Consider the following 13,595-nt stretch of genomic DNA (forward strand, 5'->3'; position numbering starts at 1 on the left):
TTATATTATCGCAACTCGCCATCTGGGGCGGTGAATTGCTTTCCCCATGCCAACAAAGCTTTGCCCTCCCCACTTTGACATGCCAACCCTCTATCGACATACCAAAACATTATCCCCCTACACCTACATGGCAGCCGGTATTCAGTTTTAGGCAGCAGGCCGAGAAGGGGCAAGCCGCAAGTTTTGGCACGTAGGCGAGTATATTATTGCAAAAGCCAAGTATTAATATACCCGGGGTATAATAGGTCTACTATTATTTAATATGTTCACGTTCTCTACTTACTTTATTAGGGCCTACCATTTAAAATGTCTAAAATTGCGGAATTGTTAAAATGTCTTAAATTGCGGAATTGAGCAAATTTCTCACACGTCCAGTGCCGTAGGCCCATACATAAGGGGGCAATGGGGGGAAGCTACCCCCACCCCCTGTGGGAAGTCCGCCCCCCCCCCTTGGATGCGGTCGCCCTGAAGAATTTCATTAGGGTCTTTTTGTACTTTTGAGCCTATTTTGTTTCGTCACAAATTCCCCCTTGAATGAGGGTTTCCCCTTTCACTCCTTTGCCACCCCCCTTAAAAATTCCTAGCTACGCCCATGACCCCCCATGACGCCACTTCACGGGGAGGGAAGAGGCACAACATACATTTCTTGATTTTGTCATGGATTTTACCAAGAGAAGGTGCTAGGCATACATGCTCATGTTTGAATCTGGCAACACGAGAACTTTGAACTTCTGCGGTAGTCTTGTAGCCGTCCGGCCCTGTTCAGTTTTATACACGCATTTGAATAGGAATTGTTTTGCGCACTTACTTAATGTTTATGGAGCACATTTTCTTCATTAGTTTGTCAAGTTGATGTCAAATGTTCTATTCTATATTATTTGGCAATAGTGTTTTTTGCCTACAGTATGTCCAAACATGGTCCAATGTTGTAATTTGTTGTTTTTGATCGCAAAGGTCGGATATTTTTATTCCCGATTTAACTGTGCACCCGCCTGAGGGCTTCGCAAGGTGCAGAATTCGGCGAAAGTTTGACGGTAATTTTGCCTTTTTGACACTAAAACGCATTCGATCCTTAATTTTATTTCAACAAAATTTTTGATTAGGTAGCATATTAAATGAGGCGGCTACCAACTTTTTTACCAAATCTTAAAGAATTATTCTCAAATGTCTGACCTGTGTATTTCCTATTGGTAATACAAATTGACGTGTCAGCCCTAGTAGGCAGGTCGTATTTTGGACCGGTAGCGAGTCTAATACGTACTGTATGTGAATATCGATGAATGTTAGAAACGGCAGAACCCGGTTGTGAAGAAGACTACGTGGATCGTATAGCGTCCTTACCAACCAGCCAACTTTAAGACAAATGGGTGAAAAGGACACTCTTTCACGATGTTTTTCATATTTTTTTATTTCACATGATTCGTGCATATATCGCCTAGCTATATATGAAAAAATATTTTTTTAGACCAATCAAACCAATATATGGGTGTAGTACGCCCTTAAACAGGTATTTGTCAACAACCCTTAGAGATTGGACCATGCGATGCTATAGTTAACCGTTGGGGTTATCAGGAAGGAACGTGTGCCCAATTTCAATATGGAGGTTGTGGAGGAAATCAAAATAACTTTGAAACCCAAGAAGATTGTCAAAAGAGATGTGACGCCGGTGAAGGTACATTCTATTTTGGACATATATTCTAAATTCAGTAGCATATACAGCCCTTTTTATGCAGGGGGTGCACCCCCAACAACAACAAAAAAGGAACAAATAAGAGCAAAATTGGAGAGAAAATAAACGATTGTGTGCATGTGATTTTGACGAAATTAATCTCATATTTGACCATTTTAGCAAATTTAGGCGCGAAGTTGTTCCAATTTAGACCATACTTTGACCATTTAAGCCTAAATGTTATTTATTCGTTTCATGACCCTTTCTTAGCTCACCAAGAAATTTGCGCCCGGGTGCTGAATTTGTACCTGAAATTGTACCACAAAATAAAAGCATGATATTTTATTATAACTGTTGTAACCTAGATGAGACATTCTAACACAAGGCAAGTGGGAAATTAGCTTTAAACAGATGCATAAGTAGGATTGTAGATCATAAGATTATTTTTTGACAAATCCAAAATATTGTACTTTTGCCATCCAGGCTGATGGGTTGTTCACAAGTGATTTGGTTCACTGTATTTCCCGTCAAGGACGTAGCAAGCGAGCGGACAGTCCGTACGAAGTCCAGGGGGCCGAGCAAAAGCGAAAATGAAATAAGGGCTGATAAGAGCTGGTAAAAGGGCACGCATTACTCCTTGTCCATGGACCCCGAGGCACTTGCTACGCTCCTGGTGAAACGTTTGTTTGACAAAATTGCACATTATGTATTTACTGGAATATACTTTGTTCATTCAAAAATCTTCAGGCTTATACCAGATAAACATTTTCGAGGTTTCAACAAGGAATCTAATGATAATAGTGTTTTAATAATAATCCAGGTGACTCCTCAGAATGTCCTGAAGGTCTTGTCCAATGCTTTGTTAACCCATGTGATGAGGCCAACTGTCCAGCATACCCTAACGCAAGATGTAGACCTAACTACTGTGGTGGTTGCTACGCTGAATTCTTTGAAAGGGGCAACAAAGTAGACTGTGATGGTGAGTTGAACAATTGGGATACACTTTTAGTGACATTTAAACTTTTAGGATAATATTTTATCCTTTGTACTTATACTAGTTTAGGTTTGGGTTATACTGTAACGTTAAGATCTCAAACACCCCATAGTTATGGGACACAGTTCATTCTTGCTATGTTTAATGCATACATGCGCTCACTTTGATATATTGATCATTTGGATTGTCTTGAGTTACTTGGGTACAAAACCTTATACTCTGAATTCTTTGACCAAAATGGCAAAGTAGACTGCAGTTTCGTCGACACGACAAGCTTTTATGAGCAAGGAAATTATGTTATCAACGAAGTTGTACGTTTTGTATTGTAAAAAATGAAAAACAAAACAAAAAAAACTTCATTGCACGCAACTTCGATGCTTACTCTCATCCACCTGTTTTTTAATGAGGTACAGAAGAAACAGAAGGACAGTGTGCTCCAGGAGATAGCCGTCCAAGCGACTGTCAGGATTGTGTTTGTTTGTAAGTATACAAGAGCCACTTGTCAAATGTAACATAAAACGGTTTATTTTTAGTTCGGTTTTGTTGTGGTTTCCGTGTTCTTTTATTTAACAATTTAAAGATCTTTTATATCTATATTTATTTTTGTTATAATTATTTCACGAGCCAATAATATATTTTTTACAGAAATGATCAATGTGGACGATGTGTCGGTCAGGATGAATGTGAATGGTATGCTAGTTTTACAGATTGTGAATCAGAAGGTAATAGCTCTTCCTGTCTTGAAATGTCTTTACCTCCATTACACTTCTTCTTTATTGTTGTTATTTCTTTAACAGATTACATTCTGAATGATGTCTATATTATTTTAAAATGTGCTCGTTATAAACTGTGCTACTTTGTTAAAAATTTACAATCTTGTTGTATAAATAAAGTTCAGATAAACATTTTCAAGGTTTCAAGAAGAACCATGATAAAAGGGTTAAATCCATGTGACTAATCTTGTCTCACTTTCATTCACCTGTTTTTTATGAGGTGCAGAAGGACCAGAAGGACAGTGTGTTCCAGGAGATAGCCGTCCAAGCGACTGTCAGGATTGTGTTTGTTTGTAAGTATACAAGAGCCACTTGTCAAATGTAACATAAAACGGTTTATTTTTAGTTCGGTTTTGTTGTGGTTTCCGTGTTCTTTTATTTAACAATTTAAAGATCTTTTATATCTATATTTATTTTTGTTATAATTATTTCACGAGCCAATAATATATTTTTTACAGAAATGATCAATGTGGACGATGTGTCGGTCAGGATGAATGTGAATGGTATGCTAGTTTTACAGATTGTGAATCAGAAGGTAATAGCTCTTCCTGTCTTGAAATGTCTTTACCTCCATTACACTTCTTCTTTATTGTGGTTATTTCTTTAACAGAGTACATTCTGAATGATGTCTATATTATTTTAAAATGTGCTCGTTATAAACTGTGCTACTTTGTTAAAAATTTACAATCTTGTTGTATAAATAAAGGTCAGATAAACATTTTCAAGGTTTCAAGAAGAACCATGATAAAAGGGTTAAATCCATGTGACTAATCTTGTCTCACTTTCATTCACCTGTTTTTTATGAGGTGCAGAAGGACCAGAAGGACAGTGTGTTCCAGGAGATAGCCGTCCAAGCGACTGTCAGGATTGTGTTTGTTTGTAAGTATACAAGAGCCACTTGTCAAATGTAACATAAAACGGTTTACTCCGAATTAGAATTTGTTGCGATTTCTGTGTTCTTTTATTTAAGAAACTAAGAATTCTATTTATATCTATATATTTGTTATAATTATTTCACGACCACATAATATATTTTTACAGAAATGATCAATGTGGACGATGTGTCGGTCAGGATGAATGTGAATGGTATGCGAGTTTTACAGATTGTGAATCAGAAGGTAATAGCTCTTCCTGTCTTGAAATGTCTTTACCTCCATTACACTTCTTCTTTCTTGTGGTTATTTCTTTAACAGAGTACATTCTGAACGATGCCTATATTATTTTAAAATGTGCTCGTTATAAACTGTGCTAATTTATTAAAAATTTACAATCTTGTTGTATAAATAAAGTTCAGATAAACATTTTCAAGGTTTCAAGACGAACTATGATAACAGTGTTTTAATAATAATCCATGTGACTAATCTTGACTTACTTTCGTCTACCTGTTTTTATAAGTTGCAGAAGCAACAGAAGGGCAGTGTACTTTCAACGATAGCCCTCCAAGTAATTGTCAGGATTGTTTTTGTCTGTAAGTATACAAGATCCACTTGTCAAATGTAACATAAAATGTTAGTTTTTGTTGTGGTTTCTGCGGGTTATTTTTATTTAAGAAAATATTAGGATCTTTTATATCTATATATCTGTTATAATTATTTCATGAGCACATAATATATTTTTACAGAAATGCTCAATGTGGACGATGTGTCGGTCAGCAACAAAATCAATGTGAATGGTATGAGAGTATTGCTGAATGTAATTCAGAAGGTGTTGAAGGTAAGCCCTTTCTGACTTAAAATGTCTTGTCCTCCATTACATTTCTTCTTTCTTTTTGGCGGTTGTTTCTTTACAAAAGTACAATCTTAACGACATCGATAATTATGTGCACGTTATAACTCTACTACTTGAACATTAACGATATTGTTGCACGAATAAAGCCCAGATTATCGTTTTTGAGGTTTCAAGAAGAACCACATGCAGTAGTATGCGAAAATGTTTCTAAAAGTGTTTTTAGAATAAAATTCATTTAATGCCAATATATTGCACAGGGTTAAACATAGCCGAGCCAAACTAGTTTCCTATTTTTAAAATTTCATTTTAGGAAAATGGTGCTGGGCGAATCTATCTATGTAAGGCGCATTGTGGGCTTGCTGGTTCTATTATTAAGATATCATTTTTTATAGTAACCCATATGACTTCAATTTCTTTGTTCATTCATTGCACCTTCGATTTTTTACTTTCATCCACCTGCTTTTAGGAGGTGCAGCAGGAACAGAACGGCAGTGCACTACAAGAGATGCTAATAGACCTCCAAGCGATTGTCCGAATTGTGTTGATTGTCTGTGAGTATACAAGATCCACCTGTCAAAAGCAACATAAAACGGTTTACCTTAAGTTAGGGTTTCTTGTGGTTTCTGTATGCTAAACTGAGGATTATCTAAATCCATATTTATTTTTGTTATAATTAATTAATTATTATTAAGTATATGATATTTTTTTACAGAAATTATCAATGTGAAGACTGTGTCGGTCTGCAACAATGTAAATGGTATGAGGGTAAAGCTTCATGTGAACCCGAAGGTATTGAAGGTAATAGCTCTTTCTGTCTTCTTTCTTAACATAATTATGATTTAATATAGATAAATATATTTTTCACTCTTAAGAACTGAAACGTGTTTTTTTTACAATAAAACATCCTACTGTACCTATTTTTCCCTAGGTATTGTCTGCCCGGGTAACCGACCAGCAAGTCCATGCGGTAACGCTGATCCTTGTAAGGCAAGAGGCCCCTGCGTATCTAATCCAGACCTGCAATGTGAGAATTTTGAATGTTCACGATGTCAGGCACGATTCTTCAATCCCGAATCTGGAAAGCCAGAACAGTGCCCTGGTAAGAGTCAAATATCGTCAATGGGCGGGGAAAACCTCATATGTACTTTTTGCCCTTGAACATGGATGAAGCAAACCATTCAATATAAAGTCTACACCTACAAGGTTTCCCCGCCCAGTGACGATATTGAATTACAATCATTCATGGTGTTTGTCATGCAGGGTGTTTCTGAAAGATTACTATATTGTTTGATTATTTTGTTAACTTGCAAAGATAAATATCTAAATTAAAACCAAGAAACATGCAGTACCGTAAAACCTCGTCTACAAGCATATCTTAGAGCGCTTCTGATGAAAGTTACATTAATCCAGGCGCCATTATGGAGTTTGAGCAAATAAATTACAGATCCAAGCATATACAAGCAAGTATTATTGTAAGACCAATATATTGTATTGGCATATTCACGCTTGTTTCATATTAATTGAGCTTTCATCAAAAACGCTATATATGCCTGTAGACGAGGTTTTACGGTATGTGATGTTACAAATAGGTCTACCATCCTTTCAAAATCATCTAATTTACTTGTACGGTTTAGGGAATAGAGCGATTTCCCCACATTTTATGATACTGACATTTGTTCACGGATGATAAACTTACACTCATACATTGATTTATTTATATTTTATGACCTGTATGTGCAATGATTTGATGAACGATTCGTCTCTTGCTCTTATTTGAAGATTAATGTAAGGTACTGTACAATTTACTTCTACATTTGAAAGCAAGTTTATTTAAAACATTAAAAGAAGGTTGCAGAAATAATATCAACCGAGTTAGTCGTGTATGTGTGTAACAGGTTATCATCCGTTAACAAAAATCAGTATCATGAAATTGCTGTGTTTTTTAAACACATAATCAAACTTTGATGATTTAAAAAGGATAAATATTGGTAAAACCCATACTTTGTCTTTCTAAATTTCAATTTGAATATTTATCTCTGCATATCATGTAAGCTACAGAACCAAAGTAGATCATATACCAATCTTTCAGATGTACCCCGTATACCACGTATAATCTTTACTAAATCAAATCGCAATTTCGCAAGTTTCAAATACTTTACTTTGCCCCTTTTGTTGTTGTTGTTGTCGTTAGTATATAGTAGCATACATTTAGCCTCGATACATACAATTATTCGCCATGTTTAATTTTGCATCTCAGATGTGCAAGAATCCGTATGCCATTTGTCGAGAGGTAGGACTGTAACTATTGGAACGACCTATGACGACCCAAGTGACCCATGTCAGATTTGGTAAGCATATAACGTTAACAAAAACTTTTTGCGTAACTTTTTCTAAGAGCGAGGTACGACTTTCACTTAAAAAAGTATTTATTCAATGTTTCTCTTTGAATTTGCTAAGGACAGTATTAAAATGCGCAGACAAGACAGTATTATGGGACAATACAATGTCATTGGATAAAACACATAACAAGGGACAATTGGAGAATTTAAACAAAACAGTTCACCTTTTCACCTTCAACTTCGTGAAGCAAAAATCCATATAATTATGTAGTAGAATAACCACCAGTAACCCGTTAAAAACATTGTACATTGAATACGTAAATCTATAGCTGCGGTGGCAACACCTCAAAATCGGCTTAACCTTGTCCGCTTACAAATCTCATTATTTTATTTTACAGAAAACTCTTTTTAAAATCTATTTATAGTCGTATATATTTATATAATTTTCTATGTCTGTTTCAAATCTAGATATTTGTGTTGTTTGCTCCAAGACTATCAAACAGTGTCATAAAAATATAGCATGCAAAAAGTGTAAATCTTATGTTCATAAAAAATGCACCAAATTGAAACCTAGGGAGTTAAAAAGTGTACGCCATATTGAATGGATATGTCCCAAATGTATTGCTACCTCTGACAATCTTAATGATACCAGTGATGATGATAATGAATGTGAATTAAATCATCATAATGTAACTGACAAAGATTTAGAAAAATTTGATAAGATGTTGTTCAATCCTTTGCGATTCGAAAGTACTATGAAAAATGAATATTATGATAATCATAAATATAATGCGTGTTCTTATATTATTCCGGAACAGTTTAAATCATATGCACCTGAAAGTAATGGTGGATTTACTCTTCTAAATGTTAATATTCGGAGTCTTTCCAAAAACTTTGATAAACTCAAAGAATGTATTAAAACTGTCAGTCATGACTTTACTATCCTAGGCCTCTCGGAAACACATCTTAAAGATAAACCACATGAATACTACAATCTTCCTGGCTATAATATGGAACACGTTAACAGAATTGGCCGCGATAAAGGCGGTGTATGTATGTATGTCTCTAACAAAATCCAGTACAAATTAAGAAAAGACCTATGTAATGCAAACTCAAATTACGAATCATGTTTTATTGAAATAGAAAGAAAGAATGCAAAAAATATATTAGTAGGAGTAGTCTACAGGGCCCATACATCCATAGACAACTTTATATTAGATATTGATAAAGTGTTCAACAAAATTAATGCTGAAAATAAAATGTCCTATATAATGGGAGATTACAACATAGACCTTCTTAAAGATGATACTGATAGACCTACTCATGATTACTTGGATCTCATTTATTCTTATTCGCTGATTCCAAAGATTTATAAACCAACCAGAATTACAGAACACTCGGCAACAATCATCGACAACATAATAACGAATTGCGATAACGTATTAAAATCGGCAATCTTGGTTACAGATGTAAGCGATCATTTGCCAACAGCAGTGATATGTAATTTGAGTTTGGATGATAAAAGTAAAAACAAAAGTAAGCCTAAGTGTTATTACAGAAGAATTCATAATGAAGATAATGTAGCAAGGTTTAAAACCGATTGTCTAAGGTAAAATGGGAGGAAGTCTTGGATAATAACAATGCCGAAGATGATTACAATAAGTTTGTAAAATATTTTCAAGACCTATATGATGAATGTATACCACTCAAAAAATGTACGAATAAATCAAAAAAAGATCCACGGTCTCCGTGGATCACCAAAGGTCTCCTGAAAAGTATAAACACAAAAAACAAGTTATATAAACAATACCTAAGATGTCCAAACGAAAATAACAACCAGAAATTCAAAACGTTCAAAAACAAATTGCATGGCCTAATGAGAAAGGCAAAGCGAGGCTATTTCTTTAAAAAGTTTGAAGCAGTGAAAAATAACATGCGACAAACCTGGAAAACAATTAACAATGTCATTGGAAGAACAAAAAAACAAAGTCTCTCAGAACAGTTTAAATGTGAATCCGGCGCTATTATTACTGATCCATCATTGATTTCAAATGAATTCAATGATTTTTTCGTTAACATAGGGCCTAAATTGGCGTCAGAAATCCATAATTCTGTACAAGATATCATGATTATCTTACTACACCTTCCCAAAATAGTATATTTATGAAACCAATAGCTGAATCGGAGATTCTGAAAATAATTACTAAATTTGATCAAAACAAAAGTGCAGGTCACGACGATATAGGCAACCTTATTATTAAAAAGGTTGCAAATGAAATTGTTCGGCCTCTTACAAATATCTTTAATTTGTCTTTGTCTACTGGAAATATTCCTGGTCAATTAAAAGTAGCTAAAATAATTCCCATTTACAAAAAGGATGATGCTGAAATACTGTCAAACTATCGCCCTATATCAATCTTGCCATGTTTCTCTAAAATCCTGGAAAGATTAGTTTTCAACAGATCGATTGAATTTATTGACAAAACCCATATTTTAAATGAAAAACAGTTTGGTTTTAGAGCCAATCATTCCACCCATATGGCGATCATGCATCTTGTTGATAAAATAAACAATGCAGTAGAGGATCATAAAACCACAATTGGCGTGTATCTAGACTTATCAAAGGCATTTGATACAATAGATCACAATATTTTACTTCATAAGATGGAACACTATGGATTCAGGGGTATAGTTTATGACTGGTTCATGAGTTATCTAAGCGATAGAAAACAGTATGTAAATTTTAATACCAGCAAATCTGAACTACAAAGTATAATATGTGGTGTCCCACAAGGCTCAATATTAGGCCCTCTACTTTTTATTCTGTATATCAATGATATAACTAATGCGTCGAGTTTGTTAGACTTCACACTATTTGCCGATGATACAACAATTTTGTACTCAAGTGATGATATTGTAAATGACATATCGATGATTAATAAGGAACTATCAGAAGTAAGCAACTGGTTCAAGTCAAACAAACTCTCGGTTAATGCTAGTAAGACTAATTATATGATTATGGGTACCCCAAAAATGACTTCGATGGAAAACTCTGATGATGGTACGTCTCACAAAAATGCAGATATTATATTAGACAATGTTAAACTACAAAGAGTAACTAAGACCAAATTTTTAGGAGTTATAATGGATGAAAATCTTACATGGAAATGTCATATTGATGGAATATCAAAAACAATTTCCAGGAATATTGGCATAATTAACAAACTGAAATTTTACATGCCTGAACGGGTTCTGCAAACATTATATTGTACTCTTGTCTTGCCTTATATTAATTACGGGATTCTCATGTGGGGAACACGTGTAAAACATATCTTGAGAAAATACACAAGCTTCAAAAATGGGCTGTGAGAACCATATCCAATAGCCACTATCGGAGTCATTCTGGGCCACTTTTTCATAAATATGATTTTTTAAACGTATTTGACACCTACAAATTAGAATTAGGTGTATTTATGTACAAATACTGTCTTAATCAATTACCAAACTCGTTTAATAACTTCTTTACTAAACAGCAACAATTATAATCAAACAAGAAATAAAAAGGTTTTTACTGATCAAGCGGTCAGAACCACAGGCCCAATCCTATGGAACTCCCTAAACGAAAATGTCAAAGAAGCTAAATCATTGAAAAACTTTCGAAAAAAATACAAATTGCATCTTTTCTTATCATACATTTAATTCTTGGAGCAAATTTTTAAGTTTTATGTGTCTTGTGTGATAGTCTTTTTATTTTGCTTTTCATTTTTCCGTCTTATAAAAGGGGGTGGTCAATTCTGGCCTTATTGGCCTTTCGATCATTCCTCCATAATCGTTTCGTTTAATCTTTCTTTGTAATAATGTATCCAATAAGTATTTGTCTGTTTGTTTGATTATGGAAATAAAGTTGAAGTTGAAGTTGAAGTTTTTTCTATTTGATTTCAGTATTTGTGAAGCTGGTGGTGTAAAAACTTGTAGTAAAGGCAGGGTCTGTGGTGAGTGTCGAATATAAATTTAAATATTATTATACTTCGTATCCACACAAAAGCAATATCTTTAAGAGATTGAACCTTAATTCTCTCCACGCGGGTTTCGACTGCAGACGACTAGTTTTTTTTTCAAAATTTCAAAAATTTCACCATTGTAAATTTTCATTACCATATTTGGAATCCACATGAAAAATGCATTAAAATGAGTACAAACAAGTCTAGTATTGGTTCAGTGGTTCTTGAGATAGCTCTTGATATTTTGAGAAAATATCTCAAAACTTGGACTTTTTATGTTGAAGCTTATGGCCAGCATGCAGAGTATTAATTACCAAATAAAGTAATCAATAGATGGATATTTTTTTCTACATAATTATTTCGACACCTCATTCGGCACAATGCAACTTTTATTACCCTCAAGTTATACAGAATTTGGAATTTGGCATTTCAAAGGTGTAACATTTTGGATATTTCTTTCTTTCCATCGGAAGATTCCCATCGGCTCTTTTAACGTGCTCATTACAGCGTGAAAAATCAACACACACTCTCTGTGCTCATAATTAGCGTGTTTCGAGAGAAAATTCTATATATATAAATCTTTGTTACTTTTGAAATGCTTTTTTTTTCATTAAAATTAATATAAGTTGGGTAAATAAAGTACAATTGTATCGAATGAGTCATCAGACTATGCAATCCCAATATTTTGCCAGGGGATGCTCCATACAATCACCCCCCAATGTTGACGCCTGAATATGGGTTTCTGAGCAAATTAACCTCATATTTGCCCATTTTAGCCCCAAAAGTGCAAATTTTCGCGCGCTTCGCGCGCAATTATTCCACTTTTGCACCATATTTCATTAGTTTAGCTTCAAAATAGCAAATTTTTTTCGCGGGCATTAGCACCATCAACTTATTCTGTCGCCAAAGGGTGCTGGATTCACTTTCATTTTCCAACCCATAGAGGAAAGAGATAAACAGAGAAAGTACCACCAGTCAAAGTCCCCGTGTATTGTATACGGTGAGTTCTCGCATATTCATGAGGGCCGATTGTTCGATCGTGCCATGTCAAACAATCACGCCAGCGCTGCGTGCCTTCGCGTATACGCGATAGAGCGTTGCGTGCTTTCGCGATTACGCGATAGACCATGAAAATACGCGGTAATTGCGTAGCAGTCTCGCCTGTCGCATTTCATGGAACAATCGGCCCTCATTATCGGATGAGGCGGAGACTTTGACTGGTGGTACGCGCTCTGTAGTCCTCTGTGTTCCAACCCCATCCCCCCAATGTCAAAAAGAAATCTACGCCACTGAGCGTACGTATACTTTTTGTGCACAGTATGTAAATAAAGCTCGAATTTTGACGATTATAAGTTACACATTATTGAGAATGATGACAATGCATTTTCACATTTTATACAAATGAATAATTAAATCATTCCTTAAATAATTCTAGTATTCACAACAGCACAATGCTGCACATGGGCTTCCCAGGTTTTGTAAATCATTAATCTCTTAAATTCCTGATCTTATTGTACATACTTATTGCCTTTACCTTTAAGCCTATTTGTTGTATTATTTGTCTTTGGTTCCTTTTCATTTTTCCCTGACCTTATTTCTTTTTGCCTCTCTTTTGTTACATTTGACGTGATTTTCGACATTTGGCTGATATGTTTCTGGCTAAAGGGTGAGCTATGATTAAGATTTTCTTTTGTATGTGTAAAATAACTCATGAAATTGATTAAACAATTTACAATTCAAGTACTATCACCAATCAGTATGACTAGTGGCGGCACGGTGAGCACCATAATGTTTCCGGGGAGGGGGAGGCAATAGTGAATAGGGAGATTTCCCCATGGATCAATCAGTGCAATTTTCTCAGATTTAGTGTTTTTACTTTGAGGGAGCAATGGGAAGCCGGAGATTGGAAGAAGTCTTCCATATTTCATGGCGACGCGACGCTAAAGAGTAAGGGGTGACTCTTTGGAGATTTGCCACATGTAATAACTTTCATATGATGTACAATGATATAATTACATTTTTTGTTATTGTATGGTATTTGATGGTGCCCATGTACTCTAAACATTACGTTGTACCTTTTGAGGGCTCGGT

The 13,595-nt window shown here is 35.0% G+C and overlaps 1 protein-coding gene across 1 annotated transcript in view; it reads left to right on the plus strand.

Annotated features, from left to right (window-relative positions):
• LOC140152218 (uncharacterized) overlaps nt 1-13,595 on the plus strand; it is a 41,452-nt gene that overhangs the window by 12,272 nt on the left and 15,585 nt on the right. Inside the window, exons 15-29 of the mRNA XM_072174518.1 lie at nt 1,508-1,672; nt 2,490-2,648; nt 3,077-3,143; nt 3,309-3,385; nt 3,663-3,729; nt 3,895-3,971; nt 4,249-4,315; nt 4,478-4,554; nt 4,832-4,904; nt 5,058-5,149; nt 5,631-5,715; nt 5,877-5,962; nt 6,093-6,263; nt 7,422-7,512; nt 11,446-11,495. Coding sequence (XP_072030619.1) covers nt 1,508-1,672; nt 2,490-2,648; nt 3,077-3,143; nt 3,309-3,385; nt 3,663-3,729; nt 3,895-3,971; nt 4,249-4,315; nt 4,478-4,554; nt 4,832-4,904; nt 5,058-5,149; nt 5,631-5,715; nt 5,877-5,962; nt 6,093-6,263; nt 7,422-7,512; nt 11,446-11,495 — 1,404 coding nt within the window. The remainder of the gene's footprint in view (nt 1-1,507; nt 1,673-2,489; nt 2,649-3,076; nt 3,144-3,308; nt 3,386-3,662; nt 3,730-3,894; nt 3,972-4,248; nt 4,316-4,477; nt 4,555-4,831; nt 4,905-5,057; nt 5,150-5,630; nt 5,716-5,876; nt 5,963-6,092; nt 6,264-7,421; nt 7,513-11,445; nt 11,496-13,595) is intronic.

Source organism: Amphiura filiformis, chromosome 5 (genome assembly GCF_039555335.1).
Source record: "Amphiura filiformis chromosome 5, Afil_fr2py, whole genome shotgun sequence".
In the NCBI taxonomy this organism is placed as follows: domain Eukaryota; kingdom Metazoa; phylum Echinodermata; class Ophiuroidea; order Amphilepidida; family Amphiuridae; genus Amphiura; species Amphiura filiformis.